The 24,561-nt window shown below is 48.9% G+C and overlaps 1 protein-coding gene across 1 annotated transcript in view; it reads left to right on the forward strand.

Annotated features, from left to right (window-relative positions):
- Positions 1 to 1,064: 1,064 nt before the first annotated feature.
- Positions 1,065 to 24,561, forward strand: part of man2a2 (mannosidase, alpha, class 2A, member 2) — a gene marked incomplete at its 3' end in the record, with an annotated part of 43,087 nt that continues 19,590 nt past the window's right edge. The window contains exons 1-15 of the mRNA XM_084477182.1: positions 1,065 to 1,281; positions 3,585 to 3,760; positions 4,484 to 4,741; positions 5,214 to 5,358; positions 6,077 to 6,248; positions 8,467 to 8,594; positions 8,857 to 9,030; positions 11,022 to 11,208; positions 14,021 to 14,198; positions 15,329 to 15,531; positions 16,497 to 16,679; positions 17,695 to 17,809; positions 18,693 to 18,763; positions 20,592 to 20,757; positions 21,825 to 22,061. Of these exons, the coding sequence (XP_084333308.1) occupies positions 3,629 to 3,760; positions 4,484 to 4,741; positions 5,214 to 5,358; positions 6,077 to 6,248; positions 8,467 to 8,594; positions 8,857 to 9,030; positions 11,022 to 11,208; positions 14,021 to 14,198; positions 15,329 to 15,531; positions 16,497 to 16,679; positions 17,695 to 17,809; positions 18,693 to 18,763; positions 20,592 to 20,757; positions 21,825 to 22,061 (2,349 nt within the window). The 5' untranslated portion in view covers positions 1,065 to 1,281; positions 3,585 to 3,628. The remainder of the gene's footprint in view (positions 1,282 to 3,584; positions 3,761 to 4,483; positions 4,742 to 5,213; positions 5,359 to 6,076; positions 6,249 to 8,466; positions 8,595 to 8,856; positions 9,031 to 11,021; positions 11,209 to 14,020; positions 14,199 to 15,328; positions 15,532 to 16,496; positions 16,680 to 17,694; positions 17,810 to 18,692; positions 18,764 to 20,591; positions 20,758 to 21,824; positions 22,062 to 24,561) is intronic.

The following is a 24,561-nucleotide window of genomic DNA, read 5'->3' on the forward strand; positions in this document are numbered from 1 at the left end:
CGCCTGGTCAAGCACAGCCGGCAGCCGCCTCTTTTATCTGAGGACCCTGAGGCACAACAGGCTTCCCTGAAAAACCGCTGATCAGCTTTTATTGCTGCACTACCGAGAGAGAGCAGCCAAGCGCACTGTCTGGTTCTGTAGCTCCACCGAGGCACACAGAAAAGGCATGCAGTGGATAGTCCAATATGTAACATAGAACTGTTGCTAGTGCAAGTGATATGACACTGTTGTGTTGACATGTCAATGTTCAGGTTCATTGTGTTTTTTTCTGACTATGGCTATTTATTATAATATGACGAGGACTATTCATTATATTTGTCATTTATTCTTGGTTCATCGTGCTGCTAAATGGATGAATTCTGCAGAACTAAGTTTCCTCGTGGTTTGTCATTCCTCGTGGGTTTATCATTTTTAGATTTTCGTATTGTATTTGTCTTGTGCTACTTATGGACCTGCATCGTAAAAGACGATGCAAATCTAACCAAATCTAAAGGAATTTCTAAACTCTGGAATTTGAATAACTGACACTATGGGTTGTTACATACTGGCACTACTCTGTAGACTTCTTGTTAATAATCAAGCGGACTACAGTGTTTGGTTTGGCCCTCTCTGCTCTAATCTAACCTCGTTCACAAGCGTTCATATGCCACAGTAGAATGCATGGAACGGGATGCTCCATCTGAGCGTTATGGGCGGGACTTTTAGGTACACGGGTTTAGCGGCGAGAGGCGAGAGTGACGGACTTCCCGTTGAGGGATAACCGTTTCCGTGACAGGTTTCGGACATTGCTTTGTCCAATATATTTATGTGTTATAATTTATACATTTTGATCTTTTAAATAGTCTCTATTTATTTTCCTTGACGGTGTTGTTTTTCTTCTTCTTGTCATGTTCTAATTCCTTTTACTCCGTGCGTGGACTTTCAACCGGCGTACACAGCTTCCAGGAAGTACGAAACCGGAAGTTTCATGGCGGCAGACCGGTATAGCACCAAATGGAACGACCCTCTCCGCGCCTTAGTCTAATCACACACCGACTCGTCCGCTCCCACAAGGCTTTGCTGCTCAGTCCTCCTCAGCTCTAGCTAGCGCCTCGGCTCTCTCTCTCCCCCTCTCTCTCTCTATGTTTAATTCATTTGCTGACCTGCCATTGGGCTGAAATGGCGTAGCTTTACCCCACGCACCTCACCCCTTACCTGGGACGAACACACAACCGGATCCCGGTGCACACAAGCGGATAACCACAGGACAAAACGAGCGATCCCGGATGAAAGTGTGCTAAGGTAAGGTGTACGGGGCAGCTAGCCACGTAGCTAAAGTTGGTGGTCGCTGCTACCAGAATGCTAATGTTGACATTGGCTCCGTTCTTGGACGTGTTCTACGCGGCTGTCCGTCACGTCAGTCTGCCAGCCTGTGTGTGTGTGTGTGTGAGGCTGGAGGACGTGTGCAGGACTGTGCGTTTGTGTGTGTGTGTGTGTGTGTGTGTGTGTGTGTGTGTGTGTGTGTGTGTGTGTGTGTGTGTGTGTGTGTGTGGACCAGCTCCCTAGGAGGGGTGGACGTGTTGATCCCGGTTACAGGACCAGTGAGTTGTGATGGGTGGGAGAGGGGAGGTAGCTCCACGTCGCTGGGTTTGTTTCTACAGCTGACTGACTGGTCTGTCCTCCGAGGTCTGGGTCTGAGGGTCTGTGGTCTGTCTCCACGAGGTCTGTGTCCCGAGGGTCTGGGTCCCGAGGGTCTGGGTCCCAAGTCCTTCAGGTGAAAGGTGAACGATACTGTGATTTGTGTTGGAGGATCTAGGCAGCTGTCAGCAGCACGGGTGGGTGTCGAGTGGCATGGTTTGTATTGGAGGTTCTCCACTAGTTTACCCTCTTTATGGTGACTCGCATTAATATGTAACTCGTTGGGAAGTGTTGCTCAAAGGTTGAATAGTTTACTTTGTGTTGGTTTGGGTGCAAACGACCCAGCCACAGTGGCTCGTCGGGGGTCTGTCAGGAGAGCTGACATGCATGTTTTCATGTGTACACATGCACAGAGTCCATAAACTCAGTTCCTCTTTTTTTTTTTTTTTTTTTTACAGGCATTGGTGACTGTTTTTTTGACACCTTGCACATTGTTGCTCTCCATGTGTGGTTTCAACTGAAGCGATTTAGCTTGGTGAAGCTTACACGGGCCGCCTGCAGAACATGGATCGGATTAAGATTATGCAGGATTTACATGGAGAGAGGGAGAGGGAGAGAGAGAGAGAAGGGGCAACACCTGTTCCAGGGATGTGGGAGCTCTTCCGGTCCCAAAGGGTTGCAGTCTGGTTGTTGCAGAGTGAAGCAGCACAGCAGCAGCAGTCCTCGGGTTGTGGGTGTTGTGGGCGAGGTTGTGTGTGTCCTGTTGGGACACGTCGAATAAGAAAGTACAAGCGGCAAGCGTTCATTCACTCTACCGTCGCTCCTCCTGGCAATGACCCCCTGACCCGACCGTCACTTGTCAAGGGATTGCGGGTATAATTATATATAATGTATACACTGTATATTATTACATAGAGATTCAACATCACTTTTCGTTCAGTGAATTATGAGTACAGACAGTGCTTGCTTTTAAAAGTGCTTGTTTATCATATACACTGTATATTATATATTAATATGTCACATACAGTCTGTATTATTTATTATTAATATAATATTTAATCAATATATAATTTATTGTTACTAGTACTTACTAATAGTAAGTGCCTGTATTATAGGGTTAGTCATATTATTACATTGCACCTTGTTTGCAGCTTGCAAACAATGTAGAATAATTACATTGTTTGCAGCTTGCAAACAATGTAGAATAATTGCATGCAGAATAATAACAGTGGGCAGTAATTACATTTACCTAGTTGACCCCTATCTCTATCTTTTGCAATCAAAGCCAAAGCAAAGAGAAACTGATTCTTTGCATGTCTCTACTGACACAAAAAGGCCTTTTCATCCCCACTCCTGGGTGGCCTTGGTGCAACTTTTACAGGGAGCTCAGCGAAAGGAACACTCTCCACACTCTCTCTCTCTCTCCACACTGCCTGGAAGTGAGCAAGAGTCGGTTACAGCCGCACCAGAAGATAAGACGCTCTTCTGGGATTCAAAGCAGCGTAGAGGAGCTCAGATGGACTCCCAGCCATGCCCACCATTCTAATCAGACAGTGGGCTCCCTGTTAAAGCCCCACCCTCCCTGCCCCCCCGTCCTGCACTCTAAAAGGTGGAACCTCTTTCCAGAAAACGCTAGCCTAATTTCCTAATGCCATCCGTCCCGTCTTTCTGTCACCACCGCCACAAGCTCGCTGCTCCGTTCCCTCAGATCTCGGGGGGGGGGGGGGGGGGGGGGGGGGCCACCGGTGAGCCACCAAACTGTTTGGTAACAGTGGTTCATATGAGAGAGAGAGAGAGAGAGAGAGAGAGAGAGAGAGAGAGAGAGAGAGAGAGAGAGAGAGAGAGAGAGAGAGAGAGAGAGAGAGAGAGAGAGAGAGAGAGAGAGAGAGAGAGAGATTTTGGTTTTTCTGCCTCCCTGTGCTGAATTCTCCTTGTGTTTCCTTCCCCCCCGCGTGTTGTCCTGGAAGCAGCGGCTGTGGACCAGGTCATACGCGTCGTCTGGGGGTGAAAGATGAAGCTGAGGAAACAGGTGACCGTGTGCGGCGGCGCCATCTTCTGCGTGGCGGTCTTCTCGCTCTACCTCATGCTGGACAGGGTCCAGCATGACCCCGCCAGGCGACAAAATGGCGGAAACTTCCCCCGAGTAAGTGCGTCTGGTGCTGCTGTCTCTGTAATGGCATCGATACCTAATGGGGTGCTATTTTAGAAGCACTTTTTTTGATTTGACCCTTTTTTTTTAAAACTTTTTTAAACTTTTTTACTTTCGGTTTCGGGTTGTGTGTGGTGGAGACTATAAACGGCAGATCTTGAGCTGTGAACGATGAGGTTATCTTAATACCTGGGCAGGGGAAGGGCGGACAAGTAGATGCATGAAATAAGGCACAGCCGTGACTCTTCCAATGGTTACAAAAACTACACCACAACTAGGAGGACGTGAAGGGTTTCCTTCTGTTTGCATCAAAGCAAAACACTCCTGGCCTTAGTTGTTGATTTCCTAATTTTGAATAAATCATGTTTCCTTAAATAGCACCCACTTAATTTCCCACTGTAGCCTCTGAGGCATTGTACTGCTTTAGTAAGCCATCATTATGGAAATTAACTGAGTAGACACTGCAGTGTTATTTAGTTCAGTTTTTCCATTAGACTGTGCTGAAATATTAAGACTTTGTTACTCTGCAAGTGGTGCATTTTTTCATCAGTGGAAGCACGCATTATAGTCTTGATAATTTCATGGGTTTTAAGGCTTTTATTAATAAATATTTCACGCTGCTTAAACAAACCGCAGAAGGGAACCTAGGGTCTCTCAATGTGTAACACTGTCTATATATACATATATATAACGTGGGGTGTATTTTCACTACTCCAGAGTCAGATCTCCGTGCTGCAGAACCGGATAGAACAGCTGGAGCAGCTGCTGGAGGAGAACCACCAGATCATCAGCCACATCAAGGACTCTGTGATGGAGCTGACGGACACGGGCGCCGTGTCCCCCAGCGGCCACCTGCCCTTCCGCAGCGCCAACGGCTCCTGGGTGCTGCCCTTCGACGGACGGCCCTCCTTCGTCGCCGTCAAGTCCCAGGATTGCCAGGTCGCCGTGGACAACCGCGGTCGGAGTGACCTCCAGGTGAGTGAGTGAGTGAGTGAGTGAGCGAGCGCGACATGGAACAAAAGCCGGGTGGCTGGCGGTCAGGGTTTCTCTGCAGACTCTTTTTCCAAAGCCGTCTCAAAGGTCAGGTGCACTCAAAGACATCGAGGGGCCTATAGTCCTCCTGTCAAAGTCAAAAGCTGTCTTTGTTGTGTACGGGGTGTACGGGGAATTAACCGAGCGATTCCAAGTACTTGGCACAAGTTTCTATGAACATCCTTACTGTACCGACAGAGACGTATTGTTGTTTCTCTTTCTTCTGATAAATGTTCTTGTATTGTAAGTCACTTCGTATTAAAGTGCTAATACACTAAATGTAAATTGTATTTAATAATAATTATAATAATAAATTCAATTTATATAGCGCCTTTCAAACTCAAGGACGCTTTACAATGCACCCAGCAGTGTGCAGCGTGCTCGGCCCCCTGGGTGACGTGCGTTCCCCTTCCAGATGCTGGATGTGTACTCCATGCTGAAGTTCGACAACCCCGACGGCGGCGTGTGGAAGCAGGGCTTCGACATCACGTACGAGCCGGAGGAGTGGGACAAGGAGCCTCTGCAGGTGTTCGTGGTCCCCCACTCGCACAACGACCCCGGTGAGTTCGCCCGGTCGCTCATACCCCCTACGGGGGAGGGCTCCAGGTTCGACTGGAAAGGCTCTGATAGGGTCCAAAAGCACGCACAAGTCGTACCTAGCGCGGACAGACTGCAGTCCGCTGACTTTGTCTTTTCGTGTTCTAGCCGTACATTTCCCCCAATTCCTGCGTGTCTTTTTCCTCCAGGAGTTACAAACGTATGTGCAAGCTTAATGTCGAGCTATGTTTTGGTAGACGCACCAACCCTTTGTATACGCGGTCAGAAAAAGCAGCTCTTTGTGAAGGTCCGCTTTCGCTGCTGGTGTCATTTCTCCGCCTCACCCCCTGCCACTCCCTATCCACTTTATTAATCAGCTAATGAACCCTTCTATTAACAAAGGACAGGGAAACCAACCAAACTGTGGGACATTCTAGAGATTCACTGAAATAGTTACCAAAAATGACAACCACACACACACACGACGATAGGTCATACCAGACTTAAGTGGGGTTTAGGAAATGACCAGAGAAGAGTAGGTGACGTCTCGTCTGGCGCCAAAGACTTCTGGTTTGCATTAGTGTCACCCTGTGGTCTGTTGAACCGCTGTTGTCACTGAAATGATTTACATGCTGTTTGCACACAGTCGGTAGTAAAGCGCGAGAGAAACAACAACTGCATAAAACGGTGCACGCCATCAACAGCCAATCAAAAGCCCAACCCTTTGTGCCCATGTGACAGGCTGGATCAAGACGTTTGACAAGTACTTCCTGGAGCAGACGCAGCACATCCTCAACAACATGGTGCTGAAGCTACCGGAAGACCCGCGCCGGAGGTTCATCTGGTCGGAGATCTCCTACTTCTCCAAGTGGTGGGAGGGAGCGGACAAACCGAAGAGGGAGGCCACGCGCAAGTGGGTTCCCATCAAGCGTCCTCGCTAGAGTTTCCGATACTGGTATCAATACCGATACCAGTATCGCAAATTCCTCCGATACCGCCTAAAATGCAAATGTGATGGTATCGCCGATCCGATACCATCACATGACTAACTCATTTACTACACAGGGAAAGAACATCGCAAACACGTGCGGTGTAATGCTGCGTTTGTAAAAAAAAAAAAAGATATATATATATTGACTGTAAGTTAACCGACTATGCATTTCTGCAACAACTCATGCTATTAGTAGTTAGAATGCTAGATGCTGTATCGGTGTATACAGATACTCAAGTTATCAGTATCGGGAAGGAAAAAATGGTATTGGAGCATCTCTATTCCTCGCCTGGGACGCATGGGACGCTCTCGAAATGCATTGTGGGTCCGTCCGTTCTGTCGGCTCCGTTGCCTGCGTCAGAAAGTTAGAAATGTTCAACTTTTCGGGGCAGCGACAGATCCGTCGGCCAATCAGATTGCGTAATGCAAATATGTACACAAATACGCTGTCCAATAAAATCGTCTTTGTAATACAACTCGGGAAAACATGGATACGTCAAAAAGCCCCCATCAGTCGACAGACGGAGGTAGTGTGAATGTGACGTTACTAGGCCTGTCACGATAACAAATTTGGCTGGGCGATAAATTGTCCCAGAAATTATTGCGATAAACAATAATATTGCCGTTTTGAGATCATTTTCAACTAATATGATGATAATGGCATAATAATGCAAGTACAACCTTTCAAGTATCAATAAACTGTTATTTATAAAGAATATTTAACACTGGATCTGGAAGACATTTTAAATATCCAAAATAAATAAAAAAACTACCAAAAACAATAAATAAAATTGAAATAAAAACTACATGAAGCGAACTACAACTGTCTGAGTGCGCACCATTTGCACTGTCCTGTTTGTACTTGCACTTTTTGTCGACTAAACGCCCCAGTGATTGTGGACTGTTGGGAAGACGGAGACCCATTTTTTTTTTTCGCAGCTGGGAAAACTGCATTGGATGATCATGCTTTAGGTGCAAATGCATGTTTATTGTATTGGCGCGTTTAGTTGCTACCGTTTTACAACAAATGCGATATACTGGCTCGCACAGGTTAATTCGGTTTGAACCCGAAGTGCTCCCACACGGCAGCTGTCGCGTTCGGCTTTGAAACCAATTCCATCTTTGTTTTTCATTCCTCCACATCTCAACTAGCGTTTTCTCTGGCTTGTACTCCTCACGGGGCTCTCATGCTGCACTCTGGCAGAGAATGTCTAGGAAGACGAGCGGAAATAGACGGCGTATAGACGGGCTCTGACTCTGTGTAATGCCAGGGCTCCGCCTCCCCACGCAGAGACCATGCGGCTGACTGGTGACTGACACTACTCAAGGGTTAACTCCTCATTACGCCAAGGAAGCGAGAGGGGTCTGTCGAGACCGACGCTCCGGAGTGAAAACTCTTGTCAGTCTCTTTGATAGAGAGAGACACGAGGAAAAAAAAAGAAAAGCTTCTTTATCGCGGACGGCAAAATTATTGTCTCATTTTAATTTATTGTGCGATTAATTGATTTATTGCTTATCGCGACAGGCCTAAACGTTACACTCCTCTGCTCTCCATATCCAAATGGCCCACAGATAAACCATACAAACCGTTTCGGTGTCTACACAAACGAGTGTCGGTGTTGTTACCATTTATTTGTCTTTATCATTATTATTTGTATTGTTTATTGTTATTGTAAATTTGGCAACTGTAAAGATGTTCCTGTATTTGTGAGGTAAAGCACTTTGTTTGCAAAGGTGCTAAGGAATGAATGAGGTGATTCTAAATTTGTAGAAGTTCTTTCAAAACGCTTCACAATTTGTTGTTGTGTTTTCGAAGCTCTGTGACGGTATCCTGAATCCAGTGTAGACAACGCGTAGTAGTGGCAAGTAAGCTGCTTTTCCCCCTGTCCCAAGTATCCGTAGATGGACTTAAGACCCGGGGATGATCCTAGAATAGGTCATCTCCTTAACGCGGGGCTCAGTGGGCACCACACCCTTTTCCCAGATAATTAGGGGATTATATTTTATTGCCCTACTGAGGGCTGGGGGTGTCCTGAAATGGGGCCTGTGCAGCCCGTCGAGACCGTGATTAGAACTGATTTAGGGCTGTGCAAACATAATGGCTTGAAAATTGATTGTTGTCCAAATGTTCCTCTGACAGACTGGTGAAGTCGGGCCAGCTGGAGATCGTTACTGGAGGCTGGGTGATGACAGACGAGGCCAACGCGCATTACTTTGCCATGTTAGACCAGCTCATCGAAGGACACCAGTGGCTGGAGACCAATCTGGGTATGTCCCTTCAATGGGGTACAGCTTTTCAGTATCGCTGAGGAGCAATCGTTTTTTTCTCACACCACTCCCTGTAGCGATACACCCCCTCACAGCCTGTGCTGTGCAATTCAGCTTTTGTCTTATGGAATATTATGAACATGTAACGTTGTGATCTGAGAGTGTCCCTCCCTGAGTGATTACGTCTTAAGCAGCAGCAGCAGCTGTAAGGGAAAACGCGTGTCCTCAGTTTGTGTACGTGTCGCCTTACATTGCGACCTAGGCGTGAAGCCCCAGTCGGGATGGGCCATCGACCCGTTCGGCCACAGCGCGACCATGGCCTACCTGCTGAAGAAGGCCAACCTGACCAGCATGCTGATCCAGAGGGTCCATTACTCCATCAAGAAACACTTTGCCTCCACGCGCAGCCTGGAGTTCATGTGGAGGCAGTCCTGGGGTGAGTGGCTCCCGAAAGGCGTACACGACACGGCCCGGGCCCTAAGCCTAGCCCTCGAAAGTCAAAAACAATAAGCTGACAAGAATGTCTGGAGATTCATTATGGTTAACCGGCGAGCAGCCAATCATCGATTTTAAAATGTTTTGCCTGTAAGTATGTGTGTATGTATGTCAATTGTGGCACCCACTGCACTCCTGACCATCCCTGGAAGGAGGGATCCCCCACTCTGCGTTCCTTCTCAAGATTTCTTCCTTGCTAATAAAGGGAAGGTTTTTCTTGCCCTCTGGGGGGCTAGGATCGGGGGTGGGGGGGCGGTCACAAACATATGGCCTGTTAAGCCCTTTGAGACTGGACCTGTGATTAAGGGCTAGACAAATAAAACTGAATTGATTGCATTGTTGATGACATTCATGCCAACCTGCCTCGGAACACTTTTCCCAGCCACAGTTCAGTAACACTTGTCTTGTGGCATCGAGTACGACGCGCCAAGTGGCATGGATTTAGTGTGCCAATATTCATAGCGCCATTGTAAAATGATAAACCCAGTGACACGCTCAAAAGTCACGGATGCCCGGCCCGGATCCTGTCCGTTCCTCCTGTTCTGCCTCCTGTCTCTCTCGGCCCCCGCCCCCCCCTTTTAATTAAATGCAGGGACTCCTACACTGGAGACGGCTCCAGGGAGCTCCAAAGCCATATCACTCCTCAGCTGCCACGATTACCCCGGTCATAAACTGCTGTTTAAACCTCACTCCGACATCTACTTCCTCAGCGCTGTCATTAGAACTACTTTACCTCTGAAAGCCGGTGTCACTCTGTGTCATCATCACGGATGGCCTTTTTTTTTTTTTTTTTTTTTTTTTTACCAGGGACTGTCAGGTGTTTTCCGCACGTCCCATGTTACCCTGAGCATTAGGGTGTACGGGAGCAAGTGAGCTGTCATGTCGCTTCTCCCCACAGGCTGTTAACTGGAAACTGGGAATTGGTTCTTGCCTTCGACCTTGAGTTAAAAAGTGAAATGAGCAATTCGAAAAGTGAAATTTTCTTATTTAGTCTATTTTGTCTCCGTTTAGACCCAGGCGTCTCACACTGAACTGTGTGAGAGCCAAATTGCCGTTTGTACAACAGAACAGTTGTACAAACACGACGCACAACCATTGACCTCGAGTTAAAAAGTCAATGAGTAATTCAAAAATACGTTTCATTTTCTTACTTTGTTTCTGTTAAATCCGGGGCGTCCCGACCGAACTGTGGGAGAGCCAAATTGCAAACCGATCACTTGTACAAACATGAAAGAAAGGAGAAGCAATGGAATTAGTTTTCGGGGGGGGGGGGGGGGGGTGGTTTAAAACAACTCATTAGTCCGCTTGCTGGGGTTAATTGCTTACTGGTCAAGGTATTGGGTGTCGATTGTGCTCTGCCTTCCTAACGGTGAGTCATTGCATTCCCTTCTGCAACGCGGTGCGTTCTGGCCGACGCAGAACCGGGCCAAGCGCCTTTGAGTCCTTCCAGAAAGACACGGACGCGTCGGAGGACATGCCGCATTTCGGACGTTTCTATTATGTTTGTTACATAACATTAGGATAACGTCTTGGCAACGGAGTGACCCAAGAACGCAGGTTGAGACGTTGATATCCGTCTTTGTCTCTGGTTTACGAGCACCAGAACAAATGCTACAAGCTACCCTTATCCGGTGCCGTAGAGCGCCCCCTAAGGCATGGGAGTAACAATGCATACTGTTGACTATCCATTGCATGCACAGGTTTCCAACTACATGGCTCGTGCTCTTGTTCCCGCTTCTTCGCATCCCCGCGATTACCCCCGTCACTCGGCAGATGAGTTTCGAGCCAAGCTGATTCTCCGAGCCACAACAAACACTTCAAATCACTTCAATGTTCTTTTTTATTTATTTTCCACTTTCTTTCTTTCTTCTTCTTCTTCTTCTTCTTCTTCTTCTTCTTCTTCTTCTTCTCCTCCTCCTCCCCCCCTCGCAGATAAATCGTCAGACTCGGACATCTTCTGCCACATGATGCCCTTCTACAGCTACGACGTGCCGCACACCTGCGGGCCAGACCCCAAGGTGTGCTGCCAGTTCGACTTCAAGCGTCTGCCGGGAGGGCGAGTCAACTGCCCCTGGAAGGTGCCCCCCAAGGCCGTGGTGGAGGCCAACGTAGAGGAGAGGTGAGCCGGGGGGGGGGGGGGGGGCTTCTGTTGGGGGGGGACGACGTGTGCGCCGTAGCTAGCAAGCAGCACTTGTCGGGGGGGAGACCGCCCTCCCTGACGGATTCAGGTTGTCGAAAGAACTGCTACTCCAGCCGATCAGAGTGAAGGCATGCGCGTGCTTACGTCGCTCTTGGCAAACAAAAAAAAAATCTGTTTGGAAGTAAAGCGAAAAGATATCGCAATGCGAGAAGAGCCTACCGCCGCGTCGGTTTCTGGTCGTCTTTTAACGTCGTGGTTCGGTCCGTTTTTTTTTAGTCGGCAGGCTGCAGTGCGTCTTGTTCATCGTAGACTGAGAGCCCCTCCCCCCCCCCCCTAGTGCAGATCTTTGGCTTTCAGCGAGTATGAAGGGGCATCGATCGGCAGAGTGAAACAGATGTGATCCTGCGATATTGAAGAAGTCTGACTAACTAGCTGAGCCCTCGTAGGCGGAAATTGCTGTTGTTCTTGCAGCGTTTCCTATCACGTAAGATATCTTGGAGATGTGACGTCAATGCCCTAGGTTGACCTAGTCTGTGTTCAGCTTTATCTGCGCATGTATGCTAAATATGTCTGGCTCTATCTGTGGCGCCACACACACACACGCACGCACGCACGCACGCACGCACGCACGCACGCACGCACGCACGCACGCACGCACGCACACACACACACACACGTACACACACACACACCGCACGTACACACACACACACACACACACACACACACACACACACACACACACACACACACACCGCATGTACACACACACACACACACACACACACACACACACACACACACACACACACCGCACGTACACACACACACACACACCACACACACACACACACACACACACACACACACACACACACACACACACACACACACAGCACGTACGCTTCGGTTGAATGAAGTACTTAATTCACGGAAACCTCACAATACTGCGAAGCCATTTCTGATCCACGTCACCTAGCTGTCTCCCTCCCGTGGTTTCGTCTGATTGCCTGCCGTGGCACCGTGACCTTTTAACACAATGGATGAATCGCCATGAAAAGTCTTTTCTCTGCAAAAGTATTAAATATTATTACTTTTGTATAAAAAATATTAATACAGAAGAGCTAAAAACCAAAAGAACGGTTGAGCGCGGCGAAGGGAACTCTCAAGTGGCCGAGCACTTCATCAAGGACAAATTGATCAACACTTTGCTGGAGTTGTTCCGACCGTTGAATGACTGAAGTACTTGTGGTCCAACGCGTTGTGTCGGCTGAAGTGTTTTGAAGCGTGTGGACACTTGAGAGTCGGAGGGCCTGCCAGAGCACACGTCACGCTGTTAACCGTTACTAGAACAGCAGGGGACCAAAACAAAATGAACACATCGGGGGCCTCCCAGATACGGGAAGCAAAACTTTCCTCACTTTCTGCTGAATGTGTTTTTGCTCGAGGCCCGCTTCCTACCAGATGGGCTGATACAGAAACATGTGCGAGCTGCCGGGAGTCCTCTCGGGACCAAAGTATTCAAAGTCATTCTTGACCTGGAAAGATTCACAGACTGTTGTGAGGACTGAGCTATTGCATCTGCTGTGGACCACGTCCAGGAAGCTGCCCAACTATTGGAGAAATGAGTCCAGGTGTGACTGAAGCGTCCTTCACTATGAGAATGTAAGGTGGTGAATGTTGACCATGTTTTATTAAGGTGCGGGTCTCTTTTTTCTGCAGGGTTATTGATGTGCAGGTTTTTTTTTATTTATTTTGGAGGAAGCCCAGACTCTGTGCTGTCTTCCCCACGAAGTGCTGCTATAACATCAGTATTAGATCAGAAGTTCTGCTGTAACACAGTAGGACTGCTGGATCAGAGGTTCTGCTGTAACATAGTAGGACTGCTCAACCAGAAGTTCTGCTATAACTTAGTAGGACTGCCAGATCAGAAGTGTGTGTGTGTGTGTGTGTGTGTGTGTGTGTGTGTGTGTGTGTGTGCGTGTGCGTGTGTGTGCGTGTGCGTGTGTGTGCCTGTGTCTGTGCGTGCCTGCGTGCTTGCCATGTACCCAGATGGCCCTAGAGGAGATGCAGTGTTTGTTCTGCTGTTACTCACTTTCCCTCAGAGGGGGGGCTTGCACATTCCCACGATGACCCAGTTGTCATGTGCTAAGTTGATTCAGATAACCACATAATGACTCCGGCGTGTTGCGCGGGCCCTAGCGTGCGCTCCTCAGAGGCTGTGGATGTCCTTCTCTCTCCCCACGGTTCACTTGAGTCCGTCTCCCATCGGAGGTCACCCTGCACGGCGTGGCAGGCCAGGCACTTAACGTACGCACTTATTGTATGTGGTACGCCCTGGCACTTAACGTACGCACCTAATGTATGTGGTACGCCCTGGCACTTAACGTACGCAGTTAATGTATGTGGTACGCCCCTTGCCCTTCAAAATGGTACTTAGCATTGTGTAGCGTCTTATCCTCGCTATCTTTGTTGTGTACGAGGAATGGGTCAACCTAGCGATTTGTAAGTGCTTGGCACTTGTTTCCATGAACATCCTTACTGAACCCACAGAGATATAATTGTTGTTTCTCTTTCTTCTGACAAATGTAGTTATTGTAAGTTGCTTTGGATAAAAGCGTCTGCTGAATTCCCTAAATGTAAATGTAAGCCTCTGAGTTAAAAAAGCACCGCCGCCTGGTAACTTCTGCTCTCTCTCTCTCTCTCTCTCTCTCTCTCTCTCTCTCTCTCTCTCTCTCTCTCTCTCCTCTCTCCCTCTCTCCCTCGCCCTCTTGTCCAACCCACACAACAGAGCCAACCTGCTTTTGGACCAGTACCGTAAGAAGTCCAAGCTGTTCCGCAGCAAAGTGCTGCTGGTTCCCCTGGGCGACGACTTCCGCTACGACATGGCTCTGGAGTGGGACCAGCAGTTCTCCAACTACCAGCGCCTCTTCGATTACATGAACGCCCACCCCCAGATGCACGTCAAGGTAACGAACAGGGCTGGGGAATCGCAGGGTACCTCACGGTACGATATGAACCGCCGTGATGGCATGGCCCGCCATACCGGTAACATCGCGATACAGCGATCCTGCAATATATTTATAGACAACCCTATAACGATGCATCACGATGTGTCTAACTATGAATACAAAATGACTGTGAAAAGGTTAAGTGCTGGATCTCTTGTCTTTATTCGTGGTCCAAACAGAGTTTTTCCCATTACTCGTCTTTGGCTAGTTGACTTCCGTTCAAGTTTCCCTCATTCGTGTGTTGAGCACCACCTATTTTTTTACCAACCCTATTTTATTCGTTGAAATATCGATATTTGCGTATCGATTCTCGTATCGCACGAAGGAGGGCGACGATGTATCGGCGTATAGATATCTTGTCCCGACCCCCTAGTAATGAAGACACAAACCGTCCCGTTGTCCACGCTGGGCGCCTCTAGGGCTCTGGATGGGATGCAGCTGGCTCATGACGGACCCTTTCACTTCCCAGTGGTCTCGCCGTCTGGGATTAATAAAGGACCCTCTTTATTTGATCGAGTTACAACATGAATATGTTTTTGTGGGCCTGCGTGAGACGTCGCCCTAACAAACCATGGTGTGTGTGTGTGGAGGAGAAAGGAGAAGGTGAAAGGCTCTTTGCTTCTAAACACACAGTGTGTAAGGCACTCTGTACTGTACCAGGGCCGTAAGTCAAGCCCACCCGTCGTGTTAGCTTAACGACGGCTCTTCCACTTTAATGAATCTCCGTCTTAAGTAAAGAGGGAGGTATGACATCTTCTGATGGGAAAGGTTAAAACACTCAAACGTTTTGTTTGTCTCGCTCGTCACTCTTACTTTATTCCGTCTTACTCTGGCCTTCTCTCTTTCTCGACCTCTATTTTATCGTCCGTCTGTCTCTCTCTCGGTCGGTCTGTCTGTCTGTCGGTCTGTCTGTGTCTCTCTCTCGGTCTGCCTGTGTGACACTCACTCACTGTCTCTCTCTCTCTCTCTCTCTATCTGCCTTAGTCTCTCTTTCTCTCTTGTCTTTTTCGGTCTCACCCACCCACCCACCCACCCACCCACCCACTCCCTCCCTCACACATATATTCTGGGTCTCCCCCTCCCACCAGGCCCAGTTCGGGACCCTGTCGGAGTACTTCTCGGCGGTGTACAAGGCGGGGGGCGTGGCCCAGGGGGCGCGGCCCGCGGACTACCCGGTGCTCAGCGGGGACTTCTTCGCCTACGCCGACCGCGAGGACCACTACTGGACCGGCTACTTCACCTCCCGGCCCTTCTACAAGAGCCTGGACCGCGTGCTGGAGTCTCACCTCAGGTAGGCATGGGGCCCAACGGCGTCGTGAAAGCCGTGACTTCCGTCGGAGCTGTCCCGCCTCTTGTCGTCACTTGTTGTCATTATAACAGAGTGTGCGATTTTTCTGTGTATGCTAATCAGACAAAGTTCGACATCCCCCGAGGCTTAATAACTTGAATAACTGAATGCCATTATGTCTGACGTATAATAGACTCGAGTAGAGCAATAACAAATATTCATCACAGTTTAATCAACAAATAATAATTAATTGTAGCTGGAGGTGGTGCAGTGATGGAATGAGCATTTAATGGCGCCTCATCCCCTCCGCAGCAGAGCGTGGGGAAGGCTCAGACTTAATAGGAATTGACGTGTTTGCAGACGTGCTCCCAGGGCCAGTCGTCGGGCTCCTGTCCGACACGGTGACCGGACACAATATCGTTCCTGTGATTAGCAGGGCGGCCGGTGTAATGACACGAGTCGCAGCGAGATGAGCCATTATCACGAGCCCGTAGCGTCGTTACTGTGGACCGATCGCAGGCAGCGGTGCGTTGTGGAGGGGGGGGGGTGAAAGTTTAGACCAGTTTGGACGAGTACCCAATGCAGGACTTCAGTTCGCTTCAGTGTTGCGAACCTCTGGTCTAGGGGGAGTTAATAAAAAGATTTATTTAAAGAAAAATAATATAAATTCCAAAATAAGCTATCCATCAGGGTGGCCCTGGGCCAAAGCAACAAACATAAAAGACTTGCCTTAAACAAAAATAGTATTTTCTAATTAAAATGAAAAACAAAGGGTAAGCCTAGCTTCCCAGCTTGACAAAATAACGATATAACGAAAACGATAAAAAGGAGCACCAAATGAACGGCACCTCACTGGGAGGGGCAAGGACCCCTTTGGTCACAGACAGTCTATTGGGGGGGGGGGGGGGGGGGGGTCACGTTCAAGTGAACCGGGGACCTGATCGGCGTCTCTGACCTCCGACCTCCAGGGGCGCAGAGATCCTGTACAGCCTGGCGCTGGGCCACGCCCGCCACGCGGCCATGGAGGGCCGCTACCCGGTGGCGGACTACGCCCTGCTGGTGGACGCCCGGCGCACCGTCGCCCTCTTCCAGCACCACGACGCCATCACCGGCACGGCCAAGGAGAACGTGGTGGTGGACTACGGAGCCAGGTGACGCTTTAACGTCGACGTTCAGGGGGCGTTTTTATGGACTGCGTGTATACAGCGCTGATTTAACCCGTGGCCCACTCAAAGCACTTTGACAACACTGCCTCACTGCTTCACCCGTTCATGCACACGTTCACACACACCGACGGCGGAGTCGACCACACAGGGCGACAGCACAGCTCGTCGGGAGCAGTCAGGGTGAGGGCGTCTCGCTCAGGGACACCTCGCTAGTGCGACCAGCAACCTTCCGGTTGTCAGCCGACCCGACTCTACCTCCTGAGCCACATGCCGCCCCTTTAGCAGACGCTTTTATCCAAAGCAACTTATAATAAGTACATTTTTCAGAGGGAGAGAAACAATATGTCGCTGTCGGTACAGTAAGGATGTCCGTGGAAATAAGTGCCAAGCATTAACAATAGCGAGGTCAGCCCATTCCCTGTATACAACAAGGACAGCTAGGATAAGACTCTACACAATGCTAAACACCTGAGGGTAGTAAGTAGAAGGTTCCTGTCTCGATCCCCGTGGGCTGGGTCAGGGATTGTTGCTGTTGTGACTGCTCTATCCTCCCATTACCTCCAGCTCCAGGTCAGAGATACATTTCAATGCATCTGCACAAAAAGAGTCGTTGATAAAAGTGCACATTTTCAGTACAAGTACATGGTTACATGTGCAGTAGCCATGCAACTATGTAGAAATATCCATGAGGTATACACACATGAAGACATGCATGCATAGCTATACAGGGGCTGGAGGGGAAGACGGCGAGGCTGGGAAGAGAAGACGGGGCTGGTGTGGGGAGAGCGCGAGGGGAGAGGATGGGGGCTGGTTGGTTCTGGTTGGTGAGACGGATTGATGTTAGTGCCCACGGGCAAGGGATAAAGTATGAAAGTATGAAAGCGAAAAGGATCTCGGTGCTGCTCCTGACTCTCTCTCTCTCTCTTTTTCTTTCTCTCTCTCTCTCTCTTTCTCTCTCTCTTTCTCTTTCTCTCCCTCTCCCTCTCCCTCTCTCCTGCAGGCTGCTGCGATCTCTCATCGGTCTGAAGCGCGTGATTATCAACGCCGCGCACTTCCTGGTGATGAAGAACAAGGAGTTCTATCGCTTCTACCAGACGGAGCCCTTCCTGGAGACGGTAAGCCTCCTACCCCCTCAGTAGTGTCTGTCAGGGACGAGGTGTGTGAGAGATGCTCTCTGCTCTCGGGTTCAAGCACTGCCGGCCCTTGTCTCGGATGAGTTTTCGCTTCTCTTATTTCGTGTGAGAATCAAACCGAGCGCCGTCTTGCTGAGAGGTGGGCGGGTCCCGGGTGCTTTCACACACAGGCTTTTGTGTGTGCGGATGCTCTCCCCCGGGGTTTCACCCGGTTTACTTTCCCCCTGATGGCTCCGGTTACCTCTAACCCTAACCCTACACGACGTACATGTTGGGTTAACTCTCCCTTCCGGGGGCCCTTGGTTCTCGGCGCCCGTCGTCCCCGTCCCCCGGGTGCCATGGGCCCGTTTTTCCCAACCTTGTTGGTACGGCCGGGTCTCGTCAAACTTCGGCTGAACTTTGTACCTAGCGACCGTCCTCTGCCACCAATGTTAGACGCAGTAAACACTGCGTTTGTATTATGTTTAACCACTTTATTCCATTCCGCCGTACAGAACAACTCACTCGCTCCCATTTCCACTGCCACGCGAGAGAGAGGAAAGTCACATGAAACACTGCGCGTGCGCACACGCGTTCCCTCTTGGTGCCACGGTGCCCTTGGTTCTTCTCGGTTCCCTTGGTGCCCGGCCCCTTGATCAACGCCCCTTGATCACTGGCCCCTTGGTGCCCGGCCCCTCAGCCCCGGCCCCTTGATGCCCGGGGCCCTTGGTTCCCTTGCCCTTGATCAACAGGCCCTTGGTTCCCTTGCCCTTGATCAACAGGCCCTTGTTCCCCGGCCGCCTCACTACGACGGCGGGTTTAAGGCAGGGGTGACGTGTTGAAAGACGTGTCGTATTGAGACTAACGCTCGTTGGTCTGTCTGCAGGACGACCGCCGCGCCACCCAGGACTCTCTGCCCCAGAAGACCCTCATCGAGCTGGACTCCACCGGACCCAGGTACCTGCCAGGGATGGGTCCGAATATTCGATTATTCGACTATTCGTTCCTGAGGGTCAAAGTCGATTTTTAACATTTGGACCGTTAAGATTTTTTCCCATTCAATTAAACAAGAATTAACGGACGGAACTAATGTTGGTTCTGTAGCACTATTATTCTTTTTTTATTATTATATATATTTTTTATTATTATTAATCATGTACAGAAAAACAATATACACAAGCATAAATATTAATATATATGCATACAACACAAACACTGATCACTGTTAAAGTTAGTTTTTTTTTTGCGTTTAAGATATTAAGTGATTTCTTGGCGATGATCCATGGCTGCCTTTGTGAATGTCGGCACACATCGAATAATCGATTATTCGTTCATACCACCCACTGATTATTCAACCATGAAAAATTTGAGTTATTCACATTCCTAGTACCTGCAGCTCCACCCACAGCTGGTGGTTCTCATGGCAGCACGATGGCAACATAAAGTGCCTGAAAACGACTGTGTACCGTTTTAACTAATTTCCTGAATAACGACTGCCATAAAGACTACTACAAGATAACACTAACGGGACTACAAAGAACGACCACAATAGCTACGTATTTCTAATGCTTCTATAAATGCCACTACGGCTACAAACAAGGACTGCTGCTAAAAACGACCACAACTCTGGAGACTTTAACAGGATTTTACACCTTCTTGCACCCGTCTTCTCTTAATGTTCGTCCTACTCTATTAACCCGCACAATATGGCATACATGAGGCGGCGTTAGCTCAGGAAGTAGAGCGGGTTGGCTGGTAACCGCAAGATTGCTGGTTTGATCCCCGGCTCCTCCTAGCTGAGTGTCGTGTCCCTGAGCGAGACGCCTCTCACCCTAATTGCTCCTGACCAGCTGGCTGTCGCCCTGCGCGGTTGACTCCGCCGTCGGTGTGTGAATGTGTGTGTGAATGGGTGAATGTCAGACAACACTGTGAAGCTCTTCGGATAAGCGCTATATAGGACCATTTATTTACCGGATGACTATATTGAAGATCATATGAGAGATATCACCTAGCCTGGCATTGCCAGACGAAATGTAAACTGCAATTAGTCTGGAACCTCTCTGTTCATTTTCGATTTCCGACGGGCCCAGACCAAAATCCCTCTGGACCTAATTGGATAGGTCTTCAACAAATCATTAACAAAATAAGTGATGCAGCACTGAACACATTTCTTTTAAACATTTCAGCAGAAATAGCAAAATAAACAGACAGTTCTACTTCAGCGGCAGCCATCTTTGTTGTTGTTGTTGAAAAAGCCTCTAAATAGATGGATAACACTTTATTAACCCCCCAGAGGGGAATTATTGTGTTACAGCACGGCAGCAGTGAAGGAAGAGATACAAGATTTAATACAATACAAAGTAGTGCTAAAGTAATGCTGATGAAAACTAAAAGAAATGTAGTAAGTAAATTCTACAGTAAGGAAAAACATGACAAATAGGGCAAATAGTACAAAGAGTATAATTAAAAGGGGAAGAAAGAAGATAAAAATTTAAATAATAATAATATTTTTAATTTAAAAAAAATAAAGCACTTCTCTGCAACGTCATCTCATTCACCCCGCCTCGTATCAGATGAACGCTCGTGATTGATCGGTCCATATCGTAACCGGGCAGATATAACGTTATACGGGAGGGGACCCAGACCTCGCCATGAGCTGGCGAGTTGTGTCTGGTTCCCGGGGGCTCCACAAGACCGGGTCTGAAGAGTAACCCCCCTGTCCCCTCCCCCCCTCCCCCCCCTCCCCCCCTCCCCCCCCTGTCCCCCCCCCCCGCCTCCCCCTCAGGTACCTGGTGCTGTACAACCCTGTGGAGCAGGAGAGGCTGTGTGCCGTCAGCGTGCTGGTGAACACCGCCCACGTGCGCGTGCTCACGGAGGACGGGCAGACCCTCCCCGTGCAGGTCAGCGCCCAGTGGGCGTCGCCCATCCAGATGAGCTCCGAGGTATTCAAGGTAAGACGCCCCCCCCCCCCCCCCTCCCCCCCCACCGCTGGGACCAATCAGAGCAGGGCTGAGGTGGCGCATGGGAAGGGGGCCGGTATGAGTAACGTTTGAATGACGGATGGTTTGGAAATTTTGTTGTATTTTCCTTGGGGAGAAAAGTAAATGGGAAATGGACTGCATTTATAAATCACAGCATGGCCACTCAAAGTGCTTTACAATATTGCCAGAGTTGACCACGCAAGTTCCACAGCCAGCTGGTCAGGGAGCAGTCAGGGTGAGGGCGTCTCACTCATGGACACCTCGACACTATAGCTAGGAGGAGCCGGGGATTGAACCAGCAACCTTCCGGTTACCAGCCAACCCCGCTCTTGCTCCTGAACTCCAGAGTTCTTAATCCCAGTTACAGTCGCACACAGGGCTTCACAGGCCAGGTTATACACCTGCTGAAGGGCCAGGGAAAACTCTCCTGAATGTCAGGGAAGAAACTTTTGAGAAGGAACAGCGAGGCAGCCTCTTCCAGCGACAGGCAGGAAGGCAATAGGTGCCAAATAGTCAGAGGCATAAACAGATTCCACTGTTATTATGTTCTCTACTTGGCCAGCGATCGATTCTCCCAACACAATATTGACATAACCAAGGGGCTTTATATATATATATATTTATTTATTTATTTATTTTGGGCTGTGTTATTCATTTTGTGAGGGGGAGATGAAGCTGCAGTAGCCTATTTTTGAATTTGACAATATGAACTGGCAAACTCTATAATGGAGCACTTCTAATCCCACGGCCATCTCAGGACTCCTTTTTCCAATCTCTTTCTCAAACACCATCTTCATTCATCAAGAGGCACATCCAGATTTTTGTGTAACTATTTCTTATAAATGTTGTACTTTTTTACGCGTCAAGCAAGCTGCAATTCTTCAAATCGATGCTGTTTTAATGCCCATGAAACATTTTGTAAATCAAAAAAAAGAATGAACTTCATTAACAAAGATGAAGATGCTGCTGATGATGATGATGATGATGACGACGACCATGACTCCATTGTAATCCCCCCCGCTCTCTGTGCTCCGCAGGCCACCTTCATGGCCCGTCTTCCCGCCCTGGGCCTGGCCGTCTTCCACCTGTACAACATGGCCGACTCGCCCATGACGCTGCGCTCCGACACCCTGCTCCGCCTGCCGGGGGCCGGCGTCAGCGCCCGGGCCCTGGACCCCCTGCCCGTCCGCTCCCAGCAGGCCGACGCCCAGCCCTTCTTCATCACCACGCAGTCCCTCACGCTGGGCTTCTCCGGGACCACCGGCCTCCTGGAGGTAGCCACCGTTAGCTCTGTTAGCTGCATTAGTGTCACTAGCTGTATGTGTTCCATTAGCTCTGTTAGCTACATTAGCTGCATTAGCTACACTAACTATGTGCTCCATTAGCTACATTAGCTGAATTAGCTACACTAGCTGTATGTGCTCCATTAGCTATATTAGCTACATTAGCTTCATTAGCTACACTAGCTGCATGTGCTCCATTAGCTCTGTTAGCTACATTAGCTTCATTAGCTACACTAGCTGTATGTGCTCCATTAGCTACATTAGCTGCATTAGCTACACTAGCTGTATGTGCTCCATTAGCTGCATTAGCTACACTAGCTGTATATGTTCCATTAGCTCCATTAGCTACATTAGCTGCATTAGCTACACTAGCTGTATGTGCTCCATTAGCTGCATTAGCTACACAAGCTGTATATGTTCCATTAGCTCCATTAGCTACATTAGCTGCATTAGCTACACTAGCTGTATGTGCTCCATTAGCTCCGTTAGCTTCATTAGCTACACTAGCTGAATATGCTCCATTAGCTATATTAGCTGCATTAGCTACACTAGCTGTATGTGCTCTTTAAGCTATATTGGCTGCAGTCGCTGTATTAGTTACATTGGCTTTATTAGTTACATTAGCTACATTAGCTGTATTAGCTACATTAGCTGTATTAGACACGTAAGCTGTATTCGTTACATTAGCTGCATTAGCTGCATTAGCTACGTTAGCTATATGGGCTGCCACAGCTACATAAGTTGCATTAGCTGTATTCGTTACATTAGCTGCGTTAGTTACTTACGCTGTGTTAGCTACATTAGCTGTATAAGTTCCCATTAGCTATATTTGCTGCATTAGCGACATTAGTTGCGTTAGCTGCGTTAGCTACATTAGCTGTATTAGCTACATTAGCTGCATTAGCTACATTAGCTGTATTAGCTACATTAGCTGTATTAGCTACATTAGCTGTATTAGTTAAATTAGCTGCGTTAGCTACATCAGCTTCATCCGCCGCGTCAATAATTAATAAAACAGTATTTGTTTGCCACCGTTCAGGAGGCGCTCGGGGTCGCCTTACAGTAAATAAAACAGCATAAATAGTTAACATCGACAAATAGTTTGAAAGAATCCAAACGGATGTCGGCTGCGCGCTCTTCTTCTTCTCCTCCGTGGATCCATATTGCATCGGCAGCTCGTAAGCTCCGCTTTGATCTCGGCTTGACGTCTTCTTAAAGAAGTGAAACCGCCGCCGCCGCCGCCTGATTTCCCAGAAGGCCCTTCAGGACTGTTTGATCACGGATGACATGGCAGTGCCTGCTGCTTCTGTTGCTACCACCACAAGCCTGTTTCATCTCCCTCTCTCTCTCTCTCTCTCTCTCTCTCTCTCTCTCTCTCTCTCTCTCTCTCTCTCTCTCACCGCCGGCTGCCTCACCTTTTAGCTCTCCGTCTCACTCTGGCACGCTCCAAGAACTTTCCGTCAAAAATCAAAAAACAAAACGAAATTATTCGCAGATATTGAAGTCGGCTGCTCTGAGATCTCCGAGGTTTCATCTCGTTTCGTAATTTCCTGCCGATCACCCCCCCCCCCCCCGGGGGGGCTGGTTCGACCCAGATTGTGTGAGGGGGGGGATCACGCACCAACCAGCCATATCTTTTGGGGCCGACGATGGGTGATCATATGAGGGTGTTATTGAGTAGCACGCCGTCGCTAAATGGAACCGGTGAGTCGGTGACAGACCCAAACGAACCCTAATGACCTCCTGTCGGCTCCTGTCTCTTGCTGATGGCTTCCACTGATTGCCTTTCGTTTCCTGTGTTGTCGTGGCGATGGATATGAATATTGTAATATTCTCGCCAATCCGTATAAGAATGTAAGGATGCGTTGTCCTTAAGCAGTGTCATGATCTTTTTTTTTTTTTTTTTTACCCCACTACTGGCTAAATCTTTTTATTTTAACTGAAAAAAAAAAAAAAAAAGTGCGTCACATTTCACATAGTTTGTATGTGTATGTATTTGTAGAGTAGGCCAAAAAAAAGTGCTTAGATTTATGTATCTTTTCATCAGAGCGTCTGTTTCTGCTGACGGCTCACGTCATTTCGCAACACCCGTCATAAGAACACAGCTGTGGCGCTGCTATCGCGATAAGCGACCTGTCAGCGTGTTACACTGAACACGTCCACCTTCAGTCAACTCGCACAGAGCTGCAGTCTGCTCAGCCCTGGCTCTGGTAGCCTCACCGGCAGCTCCACCTAGTACCTCAGCAGTGACTCGGGGGGGCGGAGTGTGGCTCAGGAGGAAGAGCGGGGGGTTAGGCTGGTAACCGGAAGGTCGCTGGTTCAATCCCCGGCTCCTCCTCCTCCTAGCCAGAGTGTGGAGGTGTCCCTGAGCGAGACGCCCTCACCCCGCCCTGACTGCTCCTGACCAGGGCTGGTCGCCCTGCACGGATGACACCCCCCCCCCCCCCCCCCCCGTCGGTGTGTGAATGTGTGCGTGAACGGGCGAACGTTT

This window comes from Micromesistius poutassou (assembly GCF_964030765.1).
Source record: "Micromesistius poutassou genome assembly, chromosome: 13".
Lineage (NCBI taxonomy): Eukaryota > Metazoa > Chordata > Actinopteri > Gadiformes > Gadidae > Micromesistius > Micromesistius poutassou.